At 40.1% G+C, this 25,516-nt stretch overlaps 1 protein-coding gene across 1 annotated transcript in view; it reads left to right on the top strand.

Annotated features, from left to right (window-relative positions):
- The window catches only part of Tmem117 (transmembrane protein 117), a 374,448-nt gene that overhangs the window by 229,655 nt on the left and 119,277 nt on the right, over positions 1-25,516 (top strand). The window contains exon 5 of the mRNA XM_048365994.1: positions 7,924-8,021. Within this exon, the coding sequence (XP_048221951.1) occupies positions 7,924-8,021 (98 nt within the window). The remainder of the gene's footprint in view (positions 1-7,923; positions 8,022-25,516) is intronic.

Genomic DNA, 25,516 nt, shown 5'->3' with positions numbered 1-25,516 from the left:
TTAGCATTCAGAACCTTAGTTCAAGCCCCAGGACAGGCACACACTCAAAGAAAACAACAAACAAACACAAATAGTTTACAAAATAATGTTCCAAGAATTCAGAGATGATGATGTACATGATGGAAAGAAATATGAAGCGAGAAATCTGGAGAAATAAAGGTCTGTAAAGATTAATCCACACCCCCACAATAGCCATAGGATAGGTTTGAACCCAGTGAGCAAGCTAGAAGATAGAAAGGAATGTTGGTGTTACTATTAAGAAACAACAACAACAAAATCAGTAAAAGTAAAGTATTAGGAAGGATGATTGAGGCAATTTAATTATAGGATACTGACCCTATAAAATGAAATAAGCTCAGCACTGGTGGCTGGCTCTTGCCTGCCTAGCTACTAAGGAGGCTGAGATCTGAGGATCATGGTTCGAAGCCAGCCCAGGCTGGAAGGTCACGATACTCTTATTTCTAGTTAACTATCAAAAACAAACAAACAACAAAACCAAACCTGAAAGTGGAGCTGTGACTCAAGTGACAGAGTGCTAGCCCTGTGCTAAAAAGCTCAAAGATTGCCTGAATTTCCAGAGCCTGAATTCAAACCCCAGGGCTGGCACAAAAGAAAGACAGAACAAGAGAGAAAGGAAGGAAGGAGGGAGGGAGGGAGGGAGAGAGGGAAGGAGGAAGGGAAGAAAAGTGAACAATGATGATAGCTCATTTGTTTGTTTGTTTGTTTGTACAGGTACAGGGGCTTGAACTAAGGGCCTTGCACTCTTAGTTATCTTTTTTACTCAAGGCTTTATCATCTGAACCACAGTCCCATTTCTGGTTTTGGGTGATTTATTGGGGATAAGAGTTTATCTGATTTGTCTACCTAGGCTGGTTTCGAACCGTGATACTCAGCCTCCTGAGTAGGTAGGATTACAGGTATGAGCCACATACCCATTGAGATAAATTACTTTAACCACTGTTTTCTGACTTTTAAGCCTCAAAATGTGTTTTCTTGGCCAGCCTGCGGCAACACCCACCCCTAAGATTGTTCATATTCTATTGAAAAAGACTAGCTGCAAAGCATAATATCATAGTTCTACATTCTGTGCAGAGATCTAGTAGGCAGGAAATGGAAGGGGGAAGGTTGTGGGACTCATAGAGTTAAATAGATCTTTCCTAGCAATAGAGCTGCAGTTTCACATCCTCACATCTTCCAGTGGGAGAAACATCAACAGGTTTTATGTGTATTAACATCTTCCTCAGCTTCCCTTTCCCACCTCTTTTCCCCACAAAGATTGTCCTTGACCAACACCAGAAATGAGTTTGATTTCTCCAATGTAGAAGGTAATTAGATTTTTCTTTATTGAAGACATCCCTTTAATGACAGTCTGAAACTGTCAATTTAGCTGCAAGTGACCTGACATTGATCTGGTGATATGACTTAAAAGAAAGAGCTGGAAAAGATCAGTTGCCTGGCACCCCAAAGAGTATTTCTTGGCCTCATCTTGCCATGTCACTGAGAAAAAAAATTATTCCTGAATGTCATTTTTACAAAACACGCTGTTGTCAGCCTATTGCTTCCTTCTACAAATGATTAGTATTTCCCAGAAAAGTACCCTGGAGAGAAGCACTAAAATGGAATAATATTGATCCAGTAATCATTCTGTTTCTTGGAAAATATTTATTATCCCAGAGATTCTTTCACAATGGGATAAATAATGCTGAACAGAATTAACTCGGTATTTTAAAATCCCAATCAAATATGAAATATTTATTATGTATTTGTTTCCTTAACCTTGAGGTTTTGTTGAAAGAATTGACCTCCAAATCATTTATCCAAGAAGGAAATGAGGCTTGTGGTGCTGGTGACTCCCACCTGTGAGCCTTGCTACTTAGGAGGCTGAGATCTGAGGACTGAGATTTGAAGCCATCTTGGGTAGGAAAGCCCATGAGACTCTTATCTCCAATTAACCAGCAAAAATCTAGAAGTGGTGGAGAGCTACACTTGCACAAAACAGCTCAAGAACCAGTGCCCTGAGTTTAAGCTTTAGGCCTGGCACAGGGAAAAACAAAAAATCACATGAGGAAACAGTAGCTGAAATTGCCTTTTGTAGAAGAATGGCAATTGTTTTTTCCAGGGAAGTTAAGATAAAGACTTTTATGTGCAAGAATATATGGGATTTATATTTCTGTATTTCTCTGTTTTTTTTTTTTACTTTTTAGTAACAAATTAATTCACTTGATTCAGGTTAATTTTTGCTCATTTTGAGAAATATCAAGAAGCAATCTTTTTTTTTCAAATTTTTATTATCAAACTGATGTACAGAGAGGTTACAGTTTCATACGTTAGGCATTGGATACATTTCTTGTACTGTTTGTTACCTTGTCCCTCATACCCCCCTCCCCCCTCCCCCTTACCCTCCACACCCCCCCGGAGGTGTTCAGTTCACTTACACCAAACAGTTTTGCATGTATTGCTTTTGTAGTTGTTTGACTTTTTTTACCCTGTGTCTCTCAAATTTGGTATTCCCTTTCAATTCCTGCTTCCAATACCAGTATACACGGTTTCCAATATACTCAGATAAGATTACAGAGATAGTGTAGGTACAACCACAGGAAGGTGATACAAGAACATCATCAATAATAGAAGCTATAGATACACATGGGACATTGAAAGTAGTTACAACTGTGATATAACAATTGTTTCCATAACATGGAGTTCATTTCACTTAGCATCATCTTAGGTGTTCATAAGGGTATAGCTATTGGGCCTTGTGATGCTCTGCTATGACTTGCCTAAACCTGTACTAATTATTCCCAATAAGGGAGACCATAGAGTCCATGTTTCTTTGGGTCTGGCTCACTTCACTTAGTATAACTTTTTCCAAGTCCTTCCATTTCCTTACAAATGGGACAATGTCATTCTTTCTGATAGAGGCATAAAATTCCATTGTGTATATGTACCACATTTTCCTGATCCATTCGTCTACTGAGGGGTATCTGGGTTGGTTCCAGATTCTCGCTATGACAAAATGTGCTGCGATGAACATTGTTGTGCTGGTGGCATTACTGTGATTTTGTTTGTGGTCTTTTGGATAGATACCCAAAAGTGGGGCTGCTGGGTCATAGGGGAGTTCTATATTTAGCCTTCTGAGGAATCTCCATACTGCTTGCCAGAGTGGCTGAACCAGTTTACATTCCCACCAACAATGAAGTAGGGTTCCCTTTGGGCCACATCCCCTCCAACAATTGTTATTGTTAGTTTTCTTGATATAGGACATTCTTGCTGGGGTGAGATGGAATCTCAATGTTGTTTTGATTTGCATTTCTTTTATGGCCAGTGATGTAGAGCATTTTTTCATATGTCTCTTGGCCATTCTCATTTCCTCATCAGAGAAGTCTCTTTGTAAGTCTTTAGCCCACTTGATGAGGGGGCTATTGGTTCTTTGTGGTTTTGTTTTGGAAGAAGGTAATTTTTTTAGTTCTGTATATGTTTTAGATATGAGGCCTTTGTCTGTTGAATGTCCGGTAAAGATCTTCTCCCAGTCTGTGGGCTTTCTGTTTATCTTGCGAACTATGTCCTTTGCCGTGCAGAAGCTCTGCAGTTTGATGCAGTCCCATTTGTCCAACCTTTCTTTGATTTGTAGCCTTTCTGGGTCTTTGTTAAGGAAGTTCTGTCGTGCACCAAGGAGCCCAAGTGTTTCTCCAACTCCTTCCTGTAGTGTTTTCAGGGTCTCTGTTTTGATTTCGAGGTCTTTAATCCATTTGGAATTGATTTTGGTGCAGGGTGATATATAAGGATCTAGTTTTAGTTTGTTGCATGTGTTGAACCAGTTTTGCCAGCACCACTTGTTAAAGAGGCTATCTTTCTTCCATACTATTGTTTTAGCTCCTTTATCAAAGATTAAGTAGGCGTAGTTCTGTGGGTTCATTTCTGGGTCTTCAATTCTGTTCCATTGGTCTTCAGGCCTGTTCCAGTGCCAATACCAAGCTATTTTTATTACTATAGCTTTATAATACAGCTTGAAGTTGGGTATTGTAATTCCTCCAGCACTGTTCTTTCTGCTTAGGAGTGTTTTTGCTATTCTAGGTCTTTTATTGTTCCATATGAATTTCTGGATTGCTTCCTCTATTTCCTTAAAAAATGGTGTTGGGATATTAATGGGTATTGCATTGAATTTGTAGACAGCCTTTGGCAATATTGCCATTTTGATTATATTAATCCTCCCAATCCAGGATCATGGGAGGTTTTTCCATTTCCTTAGTTCAAGAAGCAATCTTGAAGGAAAATATAACCCTTGGTCATTAGTCTGAAAATATACAGTTCTGTGATTTGAAGGATCAAGAATAAAATAAATCTCTCTTTTAAAAATAGGGAAAATAGGGGCTGGGGATATGGCCTAGTGGCAAGAGTGCTTGTCTCGTAAAAATAGGGAAAATAACACTTTCCCATTACTGGGGCTTGAACTCAGGGCCTTGTGCTCTCACTTGACTCCTTCACTCAAAGCTTGGCCCTCTACCATTGGAGTTATCCCTCCACTTCCAGCTTTTTGGTTAATTGGAGATAAGAGGCTCATGGACTTTCTTTTCTGTCTGGCTTCAAACCTCAACCTCAGATCTCAGCCTCCTGAGGAGCTATGATTATAGGCATGAGCCATCAGCATTCAGCTTGAATTCTTTATATTAGTTGCATTCGCATTCATCAACATGATTGACAATTTTTGATGCAATTAACTCAGATTTTATTTTAAAACCACTCAAGGTTGTTGAAAATTTTCAGATGGAATAGGGAAGCTACACCCTGGGGAATTATTGTGGGCCTCGGGGACTCAGAGCTGGCTTACATCTGCAGGGTTGCTCGGAGCAGAGCCAGTGAAGTAACTTTACTTCTCATCAGCTCAGAGCATCTTGGGAAATTCATTCCCAGAAATGACATTGAGACAGAATATAAATAAGGATCAAGCTGAATTCTTTCCTGGAACGTGAAATCTAAGGAGCCCACGATTCTGATTGGCTCTTGGGTGAGCATCAGAAGCATTCGTATGCCTGTGGATGTTTCCAATGACCAAATCCTGGATGCTGAATGACATGATGAAATGGGCTTGAGATGCCACTGGAAGTCTAGTACTACAGAAGGGACAGAAACTGTCATAAGTCATTAAACCTAACCTTTTTCGAGAGTGTTAAATTGTGTGTGTTTGTGTGCGTGTGTGCGTGCACATGTGCACGCACACACACATCATGCTGGTCCTGGAACTTGAATCCCCAAGCTTGAACACTGTCCCTGAGGTTTTTTTTTCAAGTGAGCCACACTTCCACTTCCAGCTTTTTGGTGGTTAATTGAAGGTAAGAGTCTTATGGACTTGTTTGCCTGAGATGGCTTTGAACCCTGATCCTCACATATCAGCATCTGGAGTAACTAGGATTACAGGCCTGAACCACTGGCATTTGGTGGCAATGCATCTTGATCAATGTCATTCCCTCCATCATTCTTCCCCTTCTTTCCCAAACCCACTCCTCCCCCTAAGATGCCTGGCTTCGTTTTTACATTTGTGTGTTGAATATTGTGACTGTTATAGCCATTCTTCTGGCCATTCATCTGTCCCCTCTTCTCTTTACCTCACCCCCCTCTGACCACTCTGTTCCAGCTTCCTAGCATTTGTTTTGCTAATCTGTAATTAAGTTATTAATAAGAATTACACCATTTTACTTCATACCTGCATATACCATTCTTTAGTAAATTTATTTGTGTATATCTGCATATAGCCCTGTATATGTTTTCATACATATATTAACTAATTTATATCTAACTTCTACATATCAGAGAAAACATATACTCTTTGTCTAAGCCCAGCTTACTTCACTTAAATAGAATTTTAAAACCTTAGGAGCAAAAGAAAAATGTATATTTAGTAGGTAATATTAAAAGTATATGTTTAATAGGTAATAAAATTTTTCCTCAGTGTAGTTAGTCTATCTCATTCTGTATCAGTTTGCTTAATTTTGAATCTGCCTTGTGGGTTTGAATTTGAACATTATTAATTAAATCATAATGATTTGAACAATATTTTCTACTCTTAAAGGGCAGATGGATTTCCTGGAAACAGTGAGTGTGTGTGTGTGTGTGTGTGTGTATACACCAACATGCCCTTCTGTTTTAGAAAAAGAAGGAAATTTATTTCCTATCCTATATGACTTTAAAAATGCTTTTTACAGATGATTTTTGAGGCTTTGTGTTGTGACCATTAATACATGACATGGCTAACAGGAAACTTATTTTGTTAATGGGTTCGTAAAATTGAGAATTTGCATTCTAATTCTTTTTGTCATTTGTTTGAGTATATTTTTGTCTACTATGTAAGAGATCCATAGGTATTAGAATGGATACACAAATTAATCTTCATCCTCAGGAATATCAAAACCTAGTAGTAAATAAAACAAAAGTAAATAAAATAATAAATAAGATTGAAGATCTGTAAACAAAATAGAAGCTGGAAACTGACATGTGACAGGAAGAAGGGAAGTCCAGAGTGGCAGGTTGTCCACCAACGAAGAGAAGTGTGGAGAGCTGGCTATGGCCACCATGCTCCTGCTTCAGAAAAGGGCGGGGGCTAAGCATACAGAGCCGGGATGATACCTCATGAGAACACATGTGCCAGGACACTAGATGCTTAGTGCTGGGCTATATAAGAGAGGTGGAGGAGAGGGGCGAATGGAGAGGGAAAAAAAAAACCCTATAACATGCAGCAAATAGATATGGTAGGATCACAGGGAAACTCAACAAAAAGGGGATTGATTGATCAAGGATTGGGGACTAAGAGAAACAGACTCGGTAGGTAGGGAGGGATGAGCCTGGGGGATGTGCCTGGAAGGGTGAATATTGTCCAAATAGATTATTTGCAACCACGAAAACAGAGCAAGGAAACCTGTTAGGGATGCTATTTCTAGAGGAAAGGATACAGGGAGTGTGATGGAGTGGGCAAAGTTGGTTGATATACAGTGTAAACATGTATGAGGCTACAGCAGTATAATAGTGAGTTCCCTCCCCCACCCCATCCCCCCAAATGATACAGCTCAATAAAAATAGACATTTGGCCAGACACTTCTTGTCTCTAATTAATCACCAAAAAGCTGGATGTAGAGCTGTGGCTCAAGCTGTAGTGCTCTACCCATGAGAACACAAAGCTTAGAAACAACATCCAAGCCTTGAGTTCAAACCCTAGGGATGGCACACACACACATCATACAACACACACAACATGCACACGCACACACATGAAAAAGTTTTGTAAATGCAGTGGTCTACTACTTGATCAAAGATAAGTAGGCTTTTGACTCAGCAAACACCATATAGTTGAATGAAAATAGGAAGAGAAAAAGGAAAGGTTAAGGCTAGATTCAATCTAGTTATAAATATAGACACATCAGAATTTAGCTGTATTTGGAGTTTCTAATTCAGACAATCTGAAAAATAATCTGATATTTCACTTTGTTAAGTATGGCTGTTTCTAAGGGAATATTCATATTTCAAGGTTTCTACTTATAAAATTTAATCTTGACTAATAGATAAGACTCTTATTTCTAATTAATCAGCAAAGAGATGGAAGTGGAGATGTGGCTCAAGGTGTAGAGCACCAGCCTTTAGCCAGAAAGCTAAAGGGCAGTGCCTAGGTCCTGAGTTCAAGGCCCAGTACTGGCACACATGCAAAAAGGTCAGTTTCAATAACTGACACACTGAGTGACTTCCAATGTGCTTCTTCAATATTACATTTTTAATTGAATGAAGTATATTCTAATTTTTATCTAACATTATACATGTTTTATATAACATGTATATATTATATACATGTATATAACATGTATATATGTCAATTAGAAGGGAATATTTAAATCTGAATTTAGAATGTCCGAAGTACTAAATAAGTTTCTCTATTTGCTACAGGTCACTGATATGATGCTCCAGGATAAACCCTATCCTGACTGGGGAAAATCTGCAAGAGCTTTCTGGAAGAAAGGAAATGTTAGGATCATTTTATTCTGGTAGGAAATTGTTTCATTCATTCATGTATTTAATTCTGCTTTGTCTGTTTCCCTAAAAGATTTGAGTTGGATATAATTTTCTTCAGATATCTAGACTTTTATCTAGAGAGGCTATTATGTACCATTAAAATCATTCTCTACATTATCCTGTGAATTAGATTCTACTTGCATATTTTATCACATAAACACTCAGAAGTTTTGCTAATACAGTGATGAGCAGATGGAGTCAGGTTTTCGATTCAGAAGAAAACCTGTAATTTTTATTGCTGAACGATGATGTATGTAAGTGACCCTTTCCTGGGTGCCCCTGGGTCACAGCTGTGATCCTGGCTACTCAGGAGGCTGAGACTGAGGACTGGGGTTCAGAGTCAGCCTGGGCAGGCAAATCTGTAAGTTTCTTATTGCCAATTAAATCAGCAAAAATTTCAGAACTGAAGGAGTAGCTTAAGTGGTAGAAGACCCCTTGAGTGAAAAATCCAAGCCAGAGCACAAAGTCTTGAGTTCAAGCCCCAGTACTGGCACAAAAATGTGTCCCTTGTATGTGTGCATATGTGTGTGTGTGTGTGTGCGCTTATTTACATATACACACATCGTGGCTTATATTGATTTATACACAGTAATAGTTTTCATTATGACACTTGTACCCAAGCATGTAATGTACTTTGATCCTATTTGCCCCTTTGTCATTATCTGTTAGCTTCCCCCTTTCTCCTCTCTTCCCTTCCCCTCTCATTTTCTTCTTTTACTTTCATGTCTTTGGTTGTTTTGCTCCAAAGGATGTGAGTTTGCCCTTCAGAACATGCTGAAAAGGAGCCTTTTTATAGACCCTTGCCTCACTGGCGTTGCTCAAAGGATTCTCCTTTGAGAATCCTTTGGATTCTTTCTCTGCTTCAGTGCTTCCATGCAATAAATTGCTGCCATCCATATGTTATAGGACTTTCTGTGCAGAGTCAGTATCATGTCTATGTACTTGCATGTAGTGTAGTGGAAGATAAAGAAGCAGGGAGCACACATCTGTGGGGCACTGCCTTGGCGCTTAGGTTCTCCCAGACAGATGAGAAGTCATGTTCAAGAATGCTCAGTACTGTTTTAATTGTGAAAGTGTGTCCTGTGAAATCCTAGCCTATTCACTTGTCTTGTTTATTTGTTTTGTGTCAGTTCTGGCACTTGAACTTGGGGCCTGGGCACTGTCCCTTAGCTTTTTTGCTCAAGGCTGGAGCCACATCTCCACTTTCAGCTTCTTTCTGGTTCATGAGAGAGAAGAGACTCATGGGCTTTCCTGTCCAGGCGGGCTTCAAATCTCAATACTTGGGTCTTAGCCTCCGGAGAAGCTAGGATTACAGATGTGAGATCCCAATTTCACTTACCTTTTGAAATGAAAGACCTTACTTGATTCTTTTTTATGTGAAAATTTTACAATATAAAATATATAATGTTCTTTGTGAGGATAAATGCTTTCTTTTGTGTTTTAGCCCTGTCATTAAATGCTGCCCAAGATATATGACATTTTGAACTCAATTCTTAGCTGGTAAACAAAAGTATGTTTTTCAGTAATGTGAAAATGAATTTGACTTTTGCAGATAAAATCTGCACCTTGTCTTTGTGAATCTAGTGTGTCTTTCTTTGTTTTCTTTTTTCTTTCTTGTTCTCTTTTCTTTCTCTCTCTTCTCCTTCCTTCCTTCCTTCCCTGGCTCCTTCCTTCCCTGGCTCCTTCCTTCCCTGGCTCCTTCCTTCCCTGGCTCCTTCCTTCCCTGGCTCCTTCCTTCCTTCCTTCCTTTCTTCCTTCCTTTCTTTCTTCCTTCCTTTCTTCCTTTCTTTCTTCCTTTCTTCCTTTCTTTCTTCCTTCCTTCCTTCCTTTCTTTCTTTCTTTCTTTCTCTCTTTCTTTCTCTCTTTCTTTCTTTCTCTCTTTCTTTCTTTCTCTCTCTCTTTCTTTCTTTCTTTCTTCCTTTCTTTCTTTTTGCTCTCTCTCTTTTTTTTTTTGTTCCAGTCCTGGGGCTTGAACTCAGGAACTCAAGGCCTGGGCTCTGTCCCTGAGTGGTTTTGCTTAAGGCTAGCACTGTACCACCTGAATCACTTCTCCACTTTGAGATTTTAATTGGAGATAGGAGTGTCATGGACTTTTCTGTCCAGGCTGGCTCAAAGCACAGTTTGATTACAGGAGTGAGCCACCCAGCACCTGGCTAAATGTGGAATATTTTTATGGTATCCCTTACCTTTAAAAATAATATATAATATACACATATAACATATAATATACAAATAATATATAATATACATAATATATAATATACATATATATGTATATATGAATACATATACATATATACATACATACACATATATAATATGTAGCAAGTATTAATTGATGATTCATTTGCTTTGGTCACCGGGTTAGGGACCTGACATTCTATATACTTACTCATTTAATCTGGACAGCCTTGTGAGATCGGTACTATTATTTTAGGCATAAGTCTCTGAGACCATTAGCCATGACACTACAGCCATTCTTAGAAAATAGAGGTACAAATGCTTATCTGGATTTCTTCTTTGGCTAATTGTGTTACGTAAACCAGTTCTGAGACTCCTCCAGCTCTGAGAATTCTCTGCAGGTTTGGAAGGAGAGCAACTTTAACATCAAAACGGTTTAGAGATTACCTCCATTTGCTATCTTAATATATTTTCACAGTCAGCCCATTGCTGAGTCAAGGTTAAGTTTTTGCCAAGGTGAGCCATGAGTGCAAACTCCGCAGGTTCCTCTGAGCACCATTAGCTCTTGCTCACCACAGTGGTTGTTGTAAAGAGAGAAATCCATACTAGATTTTCTTCTGAATTATCTTCATAGGTTTCCTTTGATCCTTACCCCTCAGACCTCTCTATTATCAAATTCCTTTAGTCAAATAGGTTTATTTTTGCCATCCACCACAATAAACATCCAATGAGAAATCAAAAGCATAGTTTTAGTGTTTCAAAAATAATGTGTGCACAGGACACTGGTGGCTTCTGCCTATAATACTCAGGAAGCTTGAGACATAGATGGCTGCCAGGCTGTCCAAAGCTAACCTTGACAGAAAGTCTGAGAGAATCCATCTCCAAAATAACCAGCAAAAGGCCAGACTGGAGGCATGGCTTAAGAAGCAGAGTGCTACCTTAACAGGCATGAGGCCCTGAATTCAAATCTTCTTGTCATCAAATAATAATATTACTATTATTAAAATATTTAATTAATTTATTTTTATCAACCTAATGTCTTTTTTTGTAATTTATTTATTAATTAAACAAATTTTTTTGACAAGGTATTGTGCAAAAAGGGTACAGTTACATAGTAGTGCAGTATGTACATTTCTTGTGATATCTTACACCCTGTTTTTCTTTCCCTTCCCTAGGTCAGGTAGACATATATACAATACACAATGTACCAAGAACATATACAGTAGCCACATGGCCTGCGCCAAAGAAAATTCGCCTAGGGCTTTAAATGTAATGTCCACATTAGGCAATATGTCGACAATAGTTTTATATGAACGTACATACATAGCTTTTGAGCTGTTGTATTCCACTGAGAGGTCAATTTTTGACCTTTATATGTTGAGTAGTTGTTTGGTTTTAGTTACATAATGTTGGGTTGCTGACCCAATCCTGTGGGAAATACCATTTGACAAGAAGTTTTTGGTTTCACAGACCTGGTCTCTACTGTCTCCCCGTCACCCCATCTTAACAGTCATATATCAGGGAGACCATGCCCCTTTGTTTTCTGTGTTCTAGGCTTGTCTCGCTCAACATTATTTGTTCAAGTTCTGACCATTTCCCTGCAAATAACAATATTTCCCCATTCTTAATCGCTATGTAGTATTCCATTGTGTATAGGTACCATATTTTTTGGATCCATTCATCTGTGGAGGGGCATCTGGGTTGATTCCATATTTTGGCTATTGTGAATTGTGCAGCGATAAACATGGAAGTGCAAATGTCTTTTTTTTTTTTTTTTTTTTTTTTTTTTGCCAGTCCTGGGCCTTGGACTCAGGGCCTGAGCACTGTCCCTGGCTTCTTCCCGCTCAAGGCTAGCACTCTGCCACTTGAGCCACAGCGCCGCTTCTGGCCGTTTTCTGTATATGTGGTGCTGGGGAATCGAACCTAGGGCCTCGTGTATCCGAGGCAGGCACTCTTGCCACTAGGCTATATCCCCAGCCCTGCAAATGTCTTTTTGATATCTTGGGACCTGCTGTTCAGGATAGATGCCTAGGAGTGGAATGGCTGGGTCATAGGGTAGGTCTATATTGAGCTTTTTGAGAAACTTCCACACTGTTCTCCAAAGTGGTTGTACTAATTTGCACTCCCACCAACAATGGAGAAGGGTTCCTCTTTCCCCGCACCCCCTCCAGCATTTGTTGTTGCCTGAGTTCAGAGTATAGGCCATTCTAACTGGAGTGAGGTGGTATCTCAGGGTTGTTTTTATTTGCATTTCCTTTACTACCAGGGATGTTGAACATTTCCTCATATGTTTCTTTGCCATTTTTATCTCTTCTCTTGTGAAGTCTATCTTTAGCTCCTTTGCCCATTTCCTAATTGGTTTACTGGGCTTGGAGGGGCTTAGTTTTTTGAGTTCTCTGTAGATGACAGATATTAGGCCTTTGTCTGTTGCTGTGCTGGTAAAGATCCTTTCCCATATGGTTGGCTATCTTTCTATTTTGGTGGCTATGTCCTTAGCTGTGCAGAAACTTTTTAATTTGTAGTAGTCCCATTTGTCAAGTCTCTCCCCTATTTGTTGTGCCCCTGGGACTATATTCAGGAAGTTCCTTCCTGTGCCTATAAGTTCTAGCGTCTTTCCTACTCTGTCCTTCAGTAGTTTCAAGGATTCAGGTCTGATATTGAGGTCCTTGATCCATTTTGAGTTGATCTTGGTGCATGGTGATAGGCTTAGGTCTACTTTGAGTTTTCTGCATATGGCTGCCCAGTTCTCCCAGCACCAGTAGTTGAAGAGGCTATGTTTATTCCATTGTATGTCTTTAGCTCCTTTGTCGAATATCAGCTGACTGTAAGTGTGCGGTTTTATTTCTGGATGTTCAATTCTAATCCATTGGTCTTCCAGTTTGTTTTTATACCATTACCAGGCTGTTTTTGTTATGATGGCTCTATAGTAGAGCTTGAAGTCTGGTATTGTGATACCTCCTGCACTGCTTTTTTTTTTGCCTAGAATTGCTTTGGCTATTCTAGGTCTTTTGCTGTTCCATATGAATTTATGGATTGCTTTCTCTATTTCAGTGAAGAATGTAACTGGGATTTTGATAGGGATTGCATTGAATTTGTGTAACAATTTGGGGAATATGGCCATTTTCACTATATTGATTCTGCTTACCCATGAGCATGGGAGGTCTTTCCATCTCCTTGTGTCTTCTTTCATTTCCCTTTTTAGGTTTTTATAGTTCTCATTAAATAGGTCTGTCACGTCTTTGGTTAGGTTGATCCCTAGGTACTTTATTTATTTATTTGTTTTTGGCTACTGTAAATGGAATTGTTTCCATAATTTCCTTTTCTGCTTGTATATTGCTGGTGTACAGAAAAGCTGCTGACTTTTGTGGATTGATTTTGTATCCTGCTACTTTGCCAAAATGGTTTATTAGGTGTAGGAGTTTGGGGACTGAGTTTTTTGGGTCCTTCAGATATAAGATCATGTCGTCTGCGAATAGGGATAGTTTGATTTCTTCCTTGCCGATGTGGATCCCTTTGATGTCCTCCTCTTGCCTTATTGCTATGGCTAGGGATTCCAGCACTATGCTGAAAAGAAGTGGGGAGAGTGGGCATCCTTGTCTTGTTCCTGAGTTTAGGGGGAATGATTTAAGTTTCTCTCCATTTAATATGATGTTAGCAGTTGGTCTGTTGTATATGGCTTTTATTGTTTTGAGGAATGTTCCATCTATTCCTGTTCTCTCCAGAGCTTTTAATAAGTATGGATGTTGTATTTTGTCAAATGCTTTTTGGGCATCGACTGAGATAACAATGTGATTCTTGATTTTAGTTCTGTTTATGTGGTGAATTACATTGATTGATTTACAGATGTTGAACCATCCTTGTGACTGTGGGATGAAGCCTATTTGGTCATGATGTATAATTTTCTTGATCAGTTTCTGGAGCCTGTTAGCTAATATTTTATTGAGGAACTTTGCGTCTGTGTTCATTAGTGATATTGGTCTGTAGTTCTCTTTTTTTGTTGGGTCTTTACCTGGTTTGGGGATGAGTATGATATTAGCTTCATAGAATGAGTTTAGGATTTCTCCCTCTGTTTCTATGTCGCGGAAGAGTTTGAGGAGTATTGGTATTAGTTCCTCACTAAAGGTTTTATAGAATTCGTTGGTGAATCCATCTGGGCCTGGGCTTTTCTTTGTTGGGAGGTTTTTGATTACCCCCTGTATCTCGCTGTAAGTTATTGGTTTATTTAGTTGATTTATTTCTTCTTGGTTCAGTTTGGGCAGTTTATACTTCTGTAAGAATTGATCCATTTCTGTAAAATTATTGTTTTTTACTGAGTAGAGATTCTGGAAATAGCTCCTTATGATTGTTTGAATATCATGTGTACTTGTTGTAATTTTTCTGGTGGAGTCCCTGATTTTACGTATATGAGTCTCTTCTCTTCTTTTTTTTTTTGTAAGTCTTGCAAGGGGTCTGTCAATTTTATTTATTTTCTCAAAGAACCAGCTTTTAGTCTTATTTGTTGAATGGTCTTTCTATTTTCAATCAGATTTATCTCTTCTTTAATCTTTGTGATCTCTCTCCTGCTAGTCATTTTAGATTCAATCATTTCTTGTTTCTCCAGTTGTTTTAGTTTCATTGTGAGGTTATTCAACTGCTCTGCTTCCATTCTTTTAATGTGAGTGCTGAGGGCAATGATCTTGCCCCTCAGTACTGCCTTAGCTGTGTCCCATAGGTTTCTTTGTGATGTATTTTCATTGCCATTGTGGCTTATGAATTCGTTGATTTCATCTTTAATTTGGTCTGTGGCCCAAGTGTTGGATAACAGTGTGGGGTTTAGCCTCCAAGAATGTATATAGCCTCTGTGGTAACCGTTGTTATTGAGGGTTACCTTTAATCCACTGTGGTCAGATATAATACATGGGATGATGTCAATACTTTTGTATTTTCTGAGGTTCTTTGTGTGGGCTATGACATGGTCTATTTTGGAGTATGATCCATGGGCTGCTGAGAAGAAGGTGTACTGGGTCTCTGTAGGGTGGAAGATTCTGTATAGATCTGTCAGATCCATTTGGGATATGGTGTTACTTAGGTCCTCAGCTCCCTTGCTAATCCTCTGGGTGTTGGATCTGTCTCTTGGAGAGAGTGGGGTATTAAAGTCACCCACTATGATTGTGTTTGGGTCTATCTTGTTCTGTAGTTCTGTGAGAATTTGCTTGACATATGTAGGGCCTCTTTTGTTTGGTGAGTATACATTTATCACCGTGATGTCTTGATTCTGGATTTTTCCTTGTAGCAAAATGTAGTAACCTTTTTTGTCTTTTTTAGTTGATTTTAATGAGAAGTCCAGCTTGTCTGAGATCAGGATGGCTACTCCTGCCGTTTTGGTAGGTGCGTTTGCTTGGAAGATCTTGCTCCATCCTTTCATTTGGAGCCTGTTTTTATCCCTTGCTCTAAGGTGGGTCTCTTGTAGACAACAGATGGCAACTTTTTGTTTGCGGATCCATTCTGCCAGTCTGCTCCTCTTTATCGGAGAGTTTATACCCTTTATATTCACAGAGATCAAGGATAAGAGTGTTTTTTCTCCTTCCATTTTCTTGTTATGCTGTTTTTCCTCTTTTTTTTTTTTTTCTTGTCTTTAGTGAGCTGCTCTTTCTGTTGGGCTCTGGCTGTTGTAGTTTCTTTCTGTTTCTGTCTGTGTGTCCTGTATGATTTCTGTTGGGTGGGGTTCCCCTCTTAGAATTTACTGTAGGGCTGGTTTTTTATTCACATACTCCTTTAGATCCTCTTTGCTACGGAAAGATCTGGTTTTCCCCTCGAATATGAACTCCAGCTTCGCTGGGTATTTTATTCTAGGTTGGCAGTTGTTGGCCTGTAGGACTTGGATGGTGTTCCTCCATTTTCTTCGTGCGTGGTAGGTTTGTGTGGAGAGGTCTGCTTTTATTTGGATCCTCGTCCCATTGTAATAAATTTTTTTCTTCGCTTTGGCTGCATCCAACATTTGCTCTTTATTCTTGAGATCTGAAGTCTTGATTATTATGTGCCTGGGCATGGCTTTTCTAGGGTCTGGTCTGCCAGGTGTTCTATAGGCTTCGGTTACCTGGATGAGGTCCCTTATGAGATTGGGGAAGTTTTGTGCAATCACTTTATTGAAAATATGTTGAAGCCCTCTGCTCTGGTATTTGGCTCCTTCTTCTATTCCAATTATGTGCAGATTATATCTCTTGTCTTTGTCCACTAGCTCCTGGATTAGTCTTCCCTGTAGCTTTACCGTTTCTTGGATTGTGGTAATTTTCTGGTCCTTATCGGCTGCATCATTGTCCAAGAGAGAGAGTCTGGCTTCAATCTGGTCAATTCTTTGTGCTGTGGATTCAAGTGCAGAGTTTATGGATGTCAGGGAGCTATTTACGATTGCCAGATCAGCTCTGATCATAGAAATTTCTTCCTTTAAAGAGTTGTATTTTAACATGCACAATGGTAATCTGCCTAACTTGGGAGGCAAGGGAATGACCCCAACTTCAACACTGCCCAAGCACTCATGGTCTCTGCCTCAGTCTGGTCTGAAAAGGAAAGTGAGTAAAGATGGGCAAGGCTGAAGTGTAAATGAGACCCGTCTCCTGTGAGTTGTAAACCTGCAGTTAGACCTCCTCCACAGTAAGCCCTGTACTGAAATGCCTTCCAGATGCACCAAAGAGTTGGATATTTAAAAAAAAAAATCAAACCATAGAGGGGAAAAGACTTGAATATTTATCAGTCCTTTGGGGAGGAAAGGTTGGTTAAACTTAGAGGCATTAGAAATAATCACAAAGCAAGAGAGGGCTAGTCAACAGCAGAAAAATTTAGCACATCTGTGCATTAGAAAAACTGGAAAATGTACATACCTAAACAAGAAGTGATGACATTGGCTATATCTTCATTATATTGTATAATAATACTTATACATGCAATGTAGGAGACTTATCCAGACCCACCTGCCTGGGTGAACAAAGGATTAAAATGCATAATTCACAACAAACAGATAAGATATGAGGAGGAATGTGGAGAACAGAATCTTATAAGCAATCAGGAAATAAGTTGCCACTGATTAGCACTGGTTTTTAAAATACTAGGCTGTGTTGAAGAAGGTGAAATAGAACAGACATGCTTTCTTGTGTTCTGGTATCAGAAATGTAAACTGATCTCACCCTTTTGGAAAAAAAAAAACACTTGAGAATCAAAAAAAAATCTATTTTTTCAGGCATTTCACTTCTCAGGATGTTAAGGTCTTCTTTAACAAAGGTTTGCATTGTATCCACTTTTGCTTCCATTTCTTTCTTGGCTTCCTGGATGTCCTTCAAGACTTCCACTCTAAACTCCTGGAATTGTTTTCTGATTTCATTTCTACTATCATAGTCTCAGTTGTTTTTTTATTCTCCATCTCCTCTTCAGTCGTACTGCTTTTTGGAGCTGGTGAGTTGGCTTGCCCTTTGATGAAATTTGTTATATTTCTTTGTGATTTGCGCATCTGGAGATCTGTGGGTAGCTTCCCTGGTTTGGCTTTGTGCTGGTTCCCGCTGGTCCATCAGTGGGAGACTTGTTTGTGTCCTGGCTCTGGGTTTGAGTTTTGCTGTTGAACCTTACTGCCCAATGGGTGAGAGTGACCGACTCGGTTGTTGCTGAGGTGGTCACCCTCACTGCACTTGGGGTGGGTAGGTCTTTCTCTGCAGGATAGTGTCCTGCCGATGTGTTGTGCTGACCCTAGCGTGCCCCTGGTGGGGGTTTGCTGGTCGCTGATTCAGCGTGGTGTGGAGGCTTTTCTCTTCTTTGGTTCTTTTTTCCACTCGGTATCTTGATCAGAGGAGCTCACCTCTCAGGCGGTTCGCCCACCTGTGTGGATTGCTCCGGGGCTGGTGTTGTTGAGGGGCGGCCCACCCACTTGTGCGAAATGTGCCAATCTGGGTGCGTGCTGCCGCTGGTGGGCTCTGCCTCCTGTGTGGGTGCACCTATCAGAGTGGGCGCTGCCGCTGGGGGGCCCTGCCCACCTGTGCGGGGTACGCCTACCAGAGCGGGCCCCTGGTTGTTGGGGTGTGCTTGTACCCTCCTGCGAGTTTGCTGTGGGGGGCGGTATGTGTGGGCCCCAGTACGATCAAGTGTCCAGTTGCGGGTTGGTTTCCCCAGACTCTGTGCCTCCGCTGGGAGGGGGGCGTGTGATCAGGCCCAGGTGTCCCTGCTGGGCTAGTATTGCCCACCAGCGAGCCTGTGACTTTTGCAAAAAGTCCATGCTTCCAAAGCCTGCAGGTCCCCGGGCCCCTGTTGGGAAGGGGGCGGGGCCAGTGCAGCCTGGCTCAGGCTCCTCTGCTGCCTTGGTGCTGCTCCGACCCCGCTAGCTCCTGTGTCCTCCCAGAGTCTGAAGGGACCTTTTGCAGCCTGATTTGGGGATTCTTTGTTCCCTTGGGGTGGGGAGGAGGAGGGAGGAAGCTCTAGCTTCTTTGTAGGGTTTGGGTCTCTGATAGCTGGTCTCCTGTTGGGGGAGGAGGTAATGGAGAACTCACTGGTCCTACATTGTGTGTGTGTCCTGTGCTGTTGTTGGCCCTTCAGGGCTGTGGTGCTGGGGTGCCGCAATCGGTCATTTGGTGGTGGCGGACCCCGCTCTCCCCTTCTGCACCGCCTGGTTCCCCCGCTGCTCACGTCTGATCCTGGCTGTGCGGTCTCACACCTCCCGTCCGCTGTCTCGATTGGTCCGCGCAGCCCCTGGGGTCCGTGGAGTCCCGCTGTCTGGACTCTGCACTCCTGGCGTGACTTTTCGGCAGTCGGTTTGTTGGCACCGGGTCCCCTTTCCCAGCCTGGCCCTGTTCGGGCCAGGATCGGCGGGTGGGGGGAGGGTACCCCGGAGATTTTCCTGCTCCATGCAGGTTATAGGCTCTTCTTTTTTAATTTTTTGTTTTTGTTTCCTGCGTTTCTCTGTTTCTTCTGGCTGCTGGGTTAGCTGGGTTCTTGATGGGGTGTTGGGTGCTGGAGTTCCCAGCTCGCTATTCAGTTGGAGCAAGTTGGGGTGCCTCCCTACTGTGGCGGTGCCATCTTCGTCCTCCAACCTAATGTCTTAATACAGCAGATTTCTTCCTGGCCATGACTTGTATTTGCTATTTCCATGCTTTTCTTTTTTTAATTATTATTATTAATTAAATTTTGTTGACAAGGTGTTGTGCAAAAGGGGAACAGTTACATAATAGGGCAGTGAGTACATTTCTTGTGATATCTTACACCCTCGTTTTTCTTTCCCTTCCCTAGATCAGGTAGGCATATATACAATACCCAGTGTACCAAAATCATATACAGTAGCCACGTGGCGTACGCCAAAGTAAATTCACCTAGAACTTTAAATATAACGTCAACAGTAGAATTTGCTTATCTTTGTCATATATGATCATACATACATAGCTGTTGACCTATTGTGATCCACTGAGAGGTCTATTTTAGACCTTTTTATGTTTAGTAGTTGTTTGGTTTTAGATACATAATGTAAGGTTGCTGACCCAAACCTGTGGAAATACCATTTGACAAGAAGTTGGTTGTTTTGCAGACCTGGTCTCTACTGTTCCCCACCCCCCACCAACCTTAATAGTCATATATCAAAGAAACCATGCCCCTTTGTTCTCTGTGTTCTAGGCTTGTCTCGCTCAACACTATTTGTTCAAGTTCTGACCATTTCCCTGTGAATACCAATCTTTTATTAATAAATTATTATTTAATGATAGTCACTATAAAATATATAATACTCTTTTTAGACAAAGTTTATACTTATTCTCATAGTCAATGTTTCTATAAAAATATTAGTAGTGTGTTTGACTTTTCATGATAATTTTAAAATAGTATTTAAAATCACAAGATGCATATAGTAACTGAAGCAAAGTTTATATGCAACTTTAAAATATTGTCCTGTTTTATCTATCCATTTTGTACACTTACATTAACTTTCAAACAATATAGTGATGTTTTTGGTGTTTTTTTGTTTTGTTTTGTTTTGTTTTTGCTAATCCTGAGGCTTGAACTCAGGGTCTGAGCACTGTCCCTGGCTTCTTTTAGCTCAAGGCTAACACTCTACCACTTGAGCCATAGCACCACTTCTGGCTTTTTCTATATATATGGTGTTGAATCGAACCCAGGGTTTCATGCATGCTAGGCAATCACTCTACCTCTAGACCATATTTCCAGCCACCCCCACCCTTTTTTAACAGTACTTGGTACTGTCCCTCAGCTTATATAAGCTTATTATAAGTTGGCCCTCTACCACTTGAGCCATACTTCCACTTCCGTGTGTGTGTGTGTGTGTGTGTGTGTGTGTGTGTGTGTGTGTGTGTGTGTGTGCCAGTCCTGGAGCTTGAACTTAGGTCCTGGATGTTGTCCCTAAGCTTTGGTGCTCAAGGTTAGCATTCTACAACTTGAGTCACACCTCCATTTCCAGCTTTTTTTTCTTCTTCTTCTTCTGATTAATTGGAGATAAGAGACTCATGGATTTTTCTACCCTTCTGGCTTTCAACTGGGATCCTAAGATCTCAGCTTCCCTGAGTAGCTGAAACAATACTGAGATTTAAAAAAAAATGCAGATGGCCCAAAGTTGAATTGTAGAAATTAGGTGTAAAGCAAAGATATCTTTCTTTTTGTTTTTACTTTTCAAATAGAAAGGATTTAGCAAGTATAAAGGTCATCTGTTCTCATTTGCAACTCTGGAAATAAAAATGTGAAAATCACTTGCTAGGTTTAAAATTAAATAAAAGAGAATATGTATAGACCACACATCACCCACTGGAAAACCAGAGTTTCTTTTCAATGTTGCTCTAGTTGGGAAAGCAGTTCATGGGGGAAAGAATCTGAGCTGGAGAAGGAGTGTTGAGAGAAAACCTTTTATGAGCTTCAGGCCGATTGCATCCAGCAGTGTGAACAGCACTTTGGCTTGCATGAGGAGTGATGTGTTTTAGCAGATTTGTCCCCTCTCTCAGTGTAGCTGCTGTAAACTCAGGGTGCCTGGCAGAAATGAGATCATTTGAAAGTGAGTAGCTTGCATGACCTCACTCTTAGAGAAAGGCGTTTTTTCTATAAAGCCAATGGTAATTGTACAAAGATGAGGTTGCTCGGGGCACTTAGGCTTTCATATTGGGGATGAGACTATAAATTATGGCTGTATTTGAAAATATAGTCGTAGAGCAATTTCCCCAGACCTTTTGGTAATTAAAGAGAATAAACGTCTTAAGACTCTAAATCTTTTGTGGCCACCTTACATCCTTTGAACTAGAACCATTTTCATGGATTGGATGTGACATAAAAGAATAGATACCCCCCAAACAAATACTATGATATATGGTATTAACATTTACCTTCTAGCTTCTTCTTTTATTTACTCGCTTGAAGTGCAGTTGGAATGTTTTTGGTGGGGAGTTGATTGTTTGACATTTCCAAAATTCTTAGCATTTTTTTTTCAAATAAGGAGGGGGACTCTTAGCTGTGGTTTATAAAACAGCAGTGGAAGAAGAAACTGGAAGGGTTGTCCAGATGCAAGAGAGAATATCAATCTCTCTCTCTCTCTTTCTTTCTTTCTCTCTCTCTCTCTCTCTCTCTCTCTCTCTCTCTCTCTCTCTCTCTCTCCTTCTCTCTCCCATTGTTTGTCTTTCTCTTTCTTCTGGTATGGGGGTGTGAACTCAGCTCTCTTATTTTTGCCTTGATTTTTTTCACTCAAATCTAGGGCTCTACCACTTGAGTCATACCTCTACTTCTGATTTTTTTTGTTTGTTTTTCTGGTTAATTGGAGATAAGAGTCTCTGGAATGGCTTTGAGCTTTGGTTCTCAGATCTTAGCCTCCTGAAAAAGGTAGGACCAAAGGCATGAACCGCCAGTACCAGCTGTTTCTTGTGATTATGTGACTTGCTTTGACCAACAAAAATGTAGTATGTCTGCATAGAAGCATTTAATATTCAGTGAGAAATGCTGGTGGTATTGTGGAAGCTTGGGTCTAGATGAAGAGGATGTGGGATAAACCAAACATCCCTAACAAGTCAGAGGGCATGCCATGTGCACATGTATTCGCCTCCTGAGATTCGGGGATTGTTTAATACTGCAACATAATTTCACCCATCTTGATGGATGCAGACACACAGTTCCAGTAATGGGGTTCTTCTTTAGCAGAAAACTGCTATTTGTGCTTTATGGGTTGGGCAGCAAATGGCAAGGAAACTAATAATAGAGATTTTCCAGCAGGCTATCCAGGCAGGATGGTGGCAGTGCATCTGCTTAAAAACTGTGGTCTGTGTTACTTGGAAAATCCAGGTTAAATGGGTAGAAAAAAATAGTAACAGTGTGTTGTCACGGGCATCCATGAATAGCAGTATGGCTATCCACTTTCATTCTATTCTGTCATCTAAAGAGGGTAATCTTTTATTGTGCCTTTTTTTTTTTTTACTAATTACTTATTTATTGTCAAAGTGATGTGCAGAGGGGTTACAGTTTCATACATAAGGCCATGGACACATTTCTTGTACTATTTTTTACCGCCTCTCTCATTGCTCCCTCCCCTCTCTCTTTCCCTCCTCCCCCATGAGTTGTTCAGTTGGTTTACACCAAATGGTTTTGCAAGTATTGCTTTTGGAGTCGTTTGTCTTTTTATCCATTGTAACTTGATTTTGATATTCCCTTTCACTTCCCTAGTTCTAATACCAGTATATACAGTATCCAGGGTACTCAGATGAGATACAGTGATGGGGACAACCATAGGAAGGGGATACAAGAGGATCATCAACAAAAGAAGCTACGGTTTCACATGGCATGTTAAAAGTGATTACAACCGTGATATAACACTCGTTTCCATAACATGGAGTTCATGGAGTCTATGGTTTCCCTCATAGGGAATAATTAGCACAGGTTTAGGCTACTCACAGCAGAGGATCACAAGAGCCCAATAGCTATGCCCTTATGAACACATAAGATGATGCTAAGTGAAATGAACTCTGTGTTGTGCCTTTTCTTTTGAAGGAGTGTCTTGTATTTAAAACATAAGTGCTTTTGATTTGGGACAGCATCTCTTGGTCCTTCTGAAAATTTTTATTTATCTACTTGGTATATATGCATGTTTGTTTGCATATATGTATGTACTTATGAATTTATTTGTTTATTTAACTTCTTAGTGGTGCTGAAGTTTGAACTGAATGTTTTGCTTCATGCATGCTAGGCAAGTGCTCTACTACTGCGAGACATCTCTTATTCTCTTAGTCTTGATCATCTTCATTTTCTTCTTTTATTTTTGCCAACTCTGGCCTTGAACTCAATTTGTAACTGAGAAACAAATGTAGCTACTGCTGTTTCTTATATTGAGTATCACAGTTGTTAGAAACAGAATGAAAAGGAATCTGTAAAAAAAAATACACACACACAGACAAACAGAGACAAACAGAGAAACAGAGAGATAAAAACCAAAAGAGACAGACAAAGACAAAGAGATAGAACAGAAATGATGAAAAAAAAAGCATGGAGTAGGTCTAATTTGTAAGTGTAAATCAATAAGTGTAAATTCAACTAGGGCAGATGAGGAATTGATAGCAGCCATTTTTGTTAATGTGTTATAATAAATAACAATACATGCTGATACAATGTAGAATCATAGTTCAGAGCATCGCTCTGAGTCACCTGTGGGCTTTCAATCCTGCACTAATTACTTTCTATTGTGCACTAGTTATGATCTTGTTATTCCTCATTGTTGCCAACTTTGAGCTCTGTCCAGGGTGCTGAAAACACAATTTTGAAAGATAAAATAAGAAGAAAGAGCCTGTAATTTTCAGTCGAGTGAAAAATGCAAGGTGAGAATCAAAGAGACAACAGGAGTGAGCATAGGTGATAACATGTAGCTCCAGGTATGATTTTTAAAAAACAAGCTAAAACTGAAATTCCATCCTGAGTGAGCAGGAGGCAGGTGAAGGGGGTACAGTGATTGGTTAGTGAAGGAACATGCGGTGATTGGTTAGTGAAGGGAGGTGCAGTGATTGGTTAGTGAAGGGAGATGAGGTGATTGGTTAGGTGTATTGAGAGGGAAGAGGGACAAATCAAGGAATGTTTGGGTGTGAGCAACTCAGTGGCTGATTACCATATTCACAGAGAGAGGAGATATGACTGGAGAAACAAAGTCTTAATTGATGTGTAATGAGTCCAATCTTGTGCATGTTAAGCTTGGGATGTATATAGAGATAACCCATAAATGGTTATTTTTATGTAACCCTAGCTACTTTGGAGGCAGAGATCTGGGAATTGTGGCTCAAAGCCACCCTGGCAGAAAAGTCCATGAGACTCTTAGGTCCAACTAACCAGTATAAAGCTGGAAGTGGAGCTGTGGCTCAAGTGGCAGAGTACCAGCCTTGAATAATAAAAGCTAAGTGAATGTGTGAGGCCTTGAGCTCAAATGCAAGTACCAGCACACAAAAAAGAAAGTTTAAGCAAATTCATTATAGTGAAAATATTCACTTTTACTTATTTCTACCTTTTACATTATTTGAGTGCAAGAATAACATTTTACTTTGCATGTTTGTAGGACTTAGCACAGTGCCTGACACTTAGCAAATATTACATACATTCTTTTAAAGATTTTTTAATAGTTATTATAAAGCTGATGTACAGAGGGGTTATAGTATGCAAGTCAGGTAAAGAATATGTTTCTTTTTGGACAATGTCACCCCTTCCCTCCCTTTCTCCCAGTTTTACCCTCTAGTCCCCACCTACAAATTGCATAGTTCATTTTCATTACATACATTCTTGTCAGGTTAGTTACTTTGGTGAAGACTTCCAAATCTACTATAGTCTATATCTACTATAGCCTAAAATTTATTTCACATTCAAGACTTCATTGAAAACAGTGAAAGGATAAGCATTTTTTTTTTTTGGCCAGTCCTGGGCCTTGGACTCAGGGCCGGAGCACCGTCCCTGGCTTCTTCCCGCTCAAGGCTAGCACTCTGCCACTTGAGCCACAGCGCCGCTTCTGGCCGTTTTCTGTATATGTGGTGCTGGGGAATCGAACCTAGGGCCTCGTGTATCCGAGGCAGGCACTCTTGCCACTAGGCTATATCCCCAGCCCAGGATAAGCATTTTAACTTGTGATTAACATAGGATGAGTTATAAAGCTTATTAATTTCCATGTTCCTAAAAATGCAGAAACATTTCCATTCCATATTTGAAAAACCATTCTTGTTTTAAATAATGGGCTTTACCTACAATTAATAAGTTTGTTAAAATACTAAGATGTTTATAACTGTGCTAGCATGTTACTTCTTTGCTGATAAGGATGATTTGTGTCCTAGAG

This window comes from Perognathus longimembris, chromosome 1 (assembly GCF_023159225.1).
Source record: "Perognathus longimembris pacificus isolate PPM17 chromosome 1, ASM2315922v1, whole genome shotgun sequence".
NCBI classification, from domain to species: Eukaryota; Metazoa; Chordata; class Mammalia; order Rodentia; family Heteromyidae; genus Perognathus; species Perognathus longimembris.
Note: the sequence above shows the minus strand (reverse complement) of the source record. Positions and strands in the feature narration are given on the sequence as shown.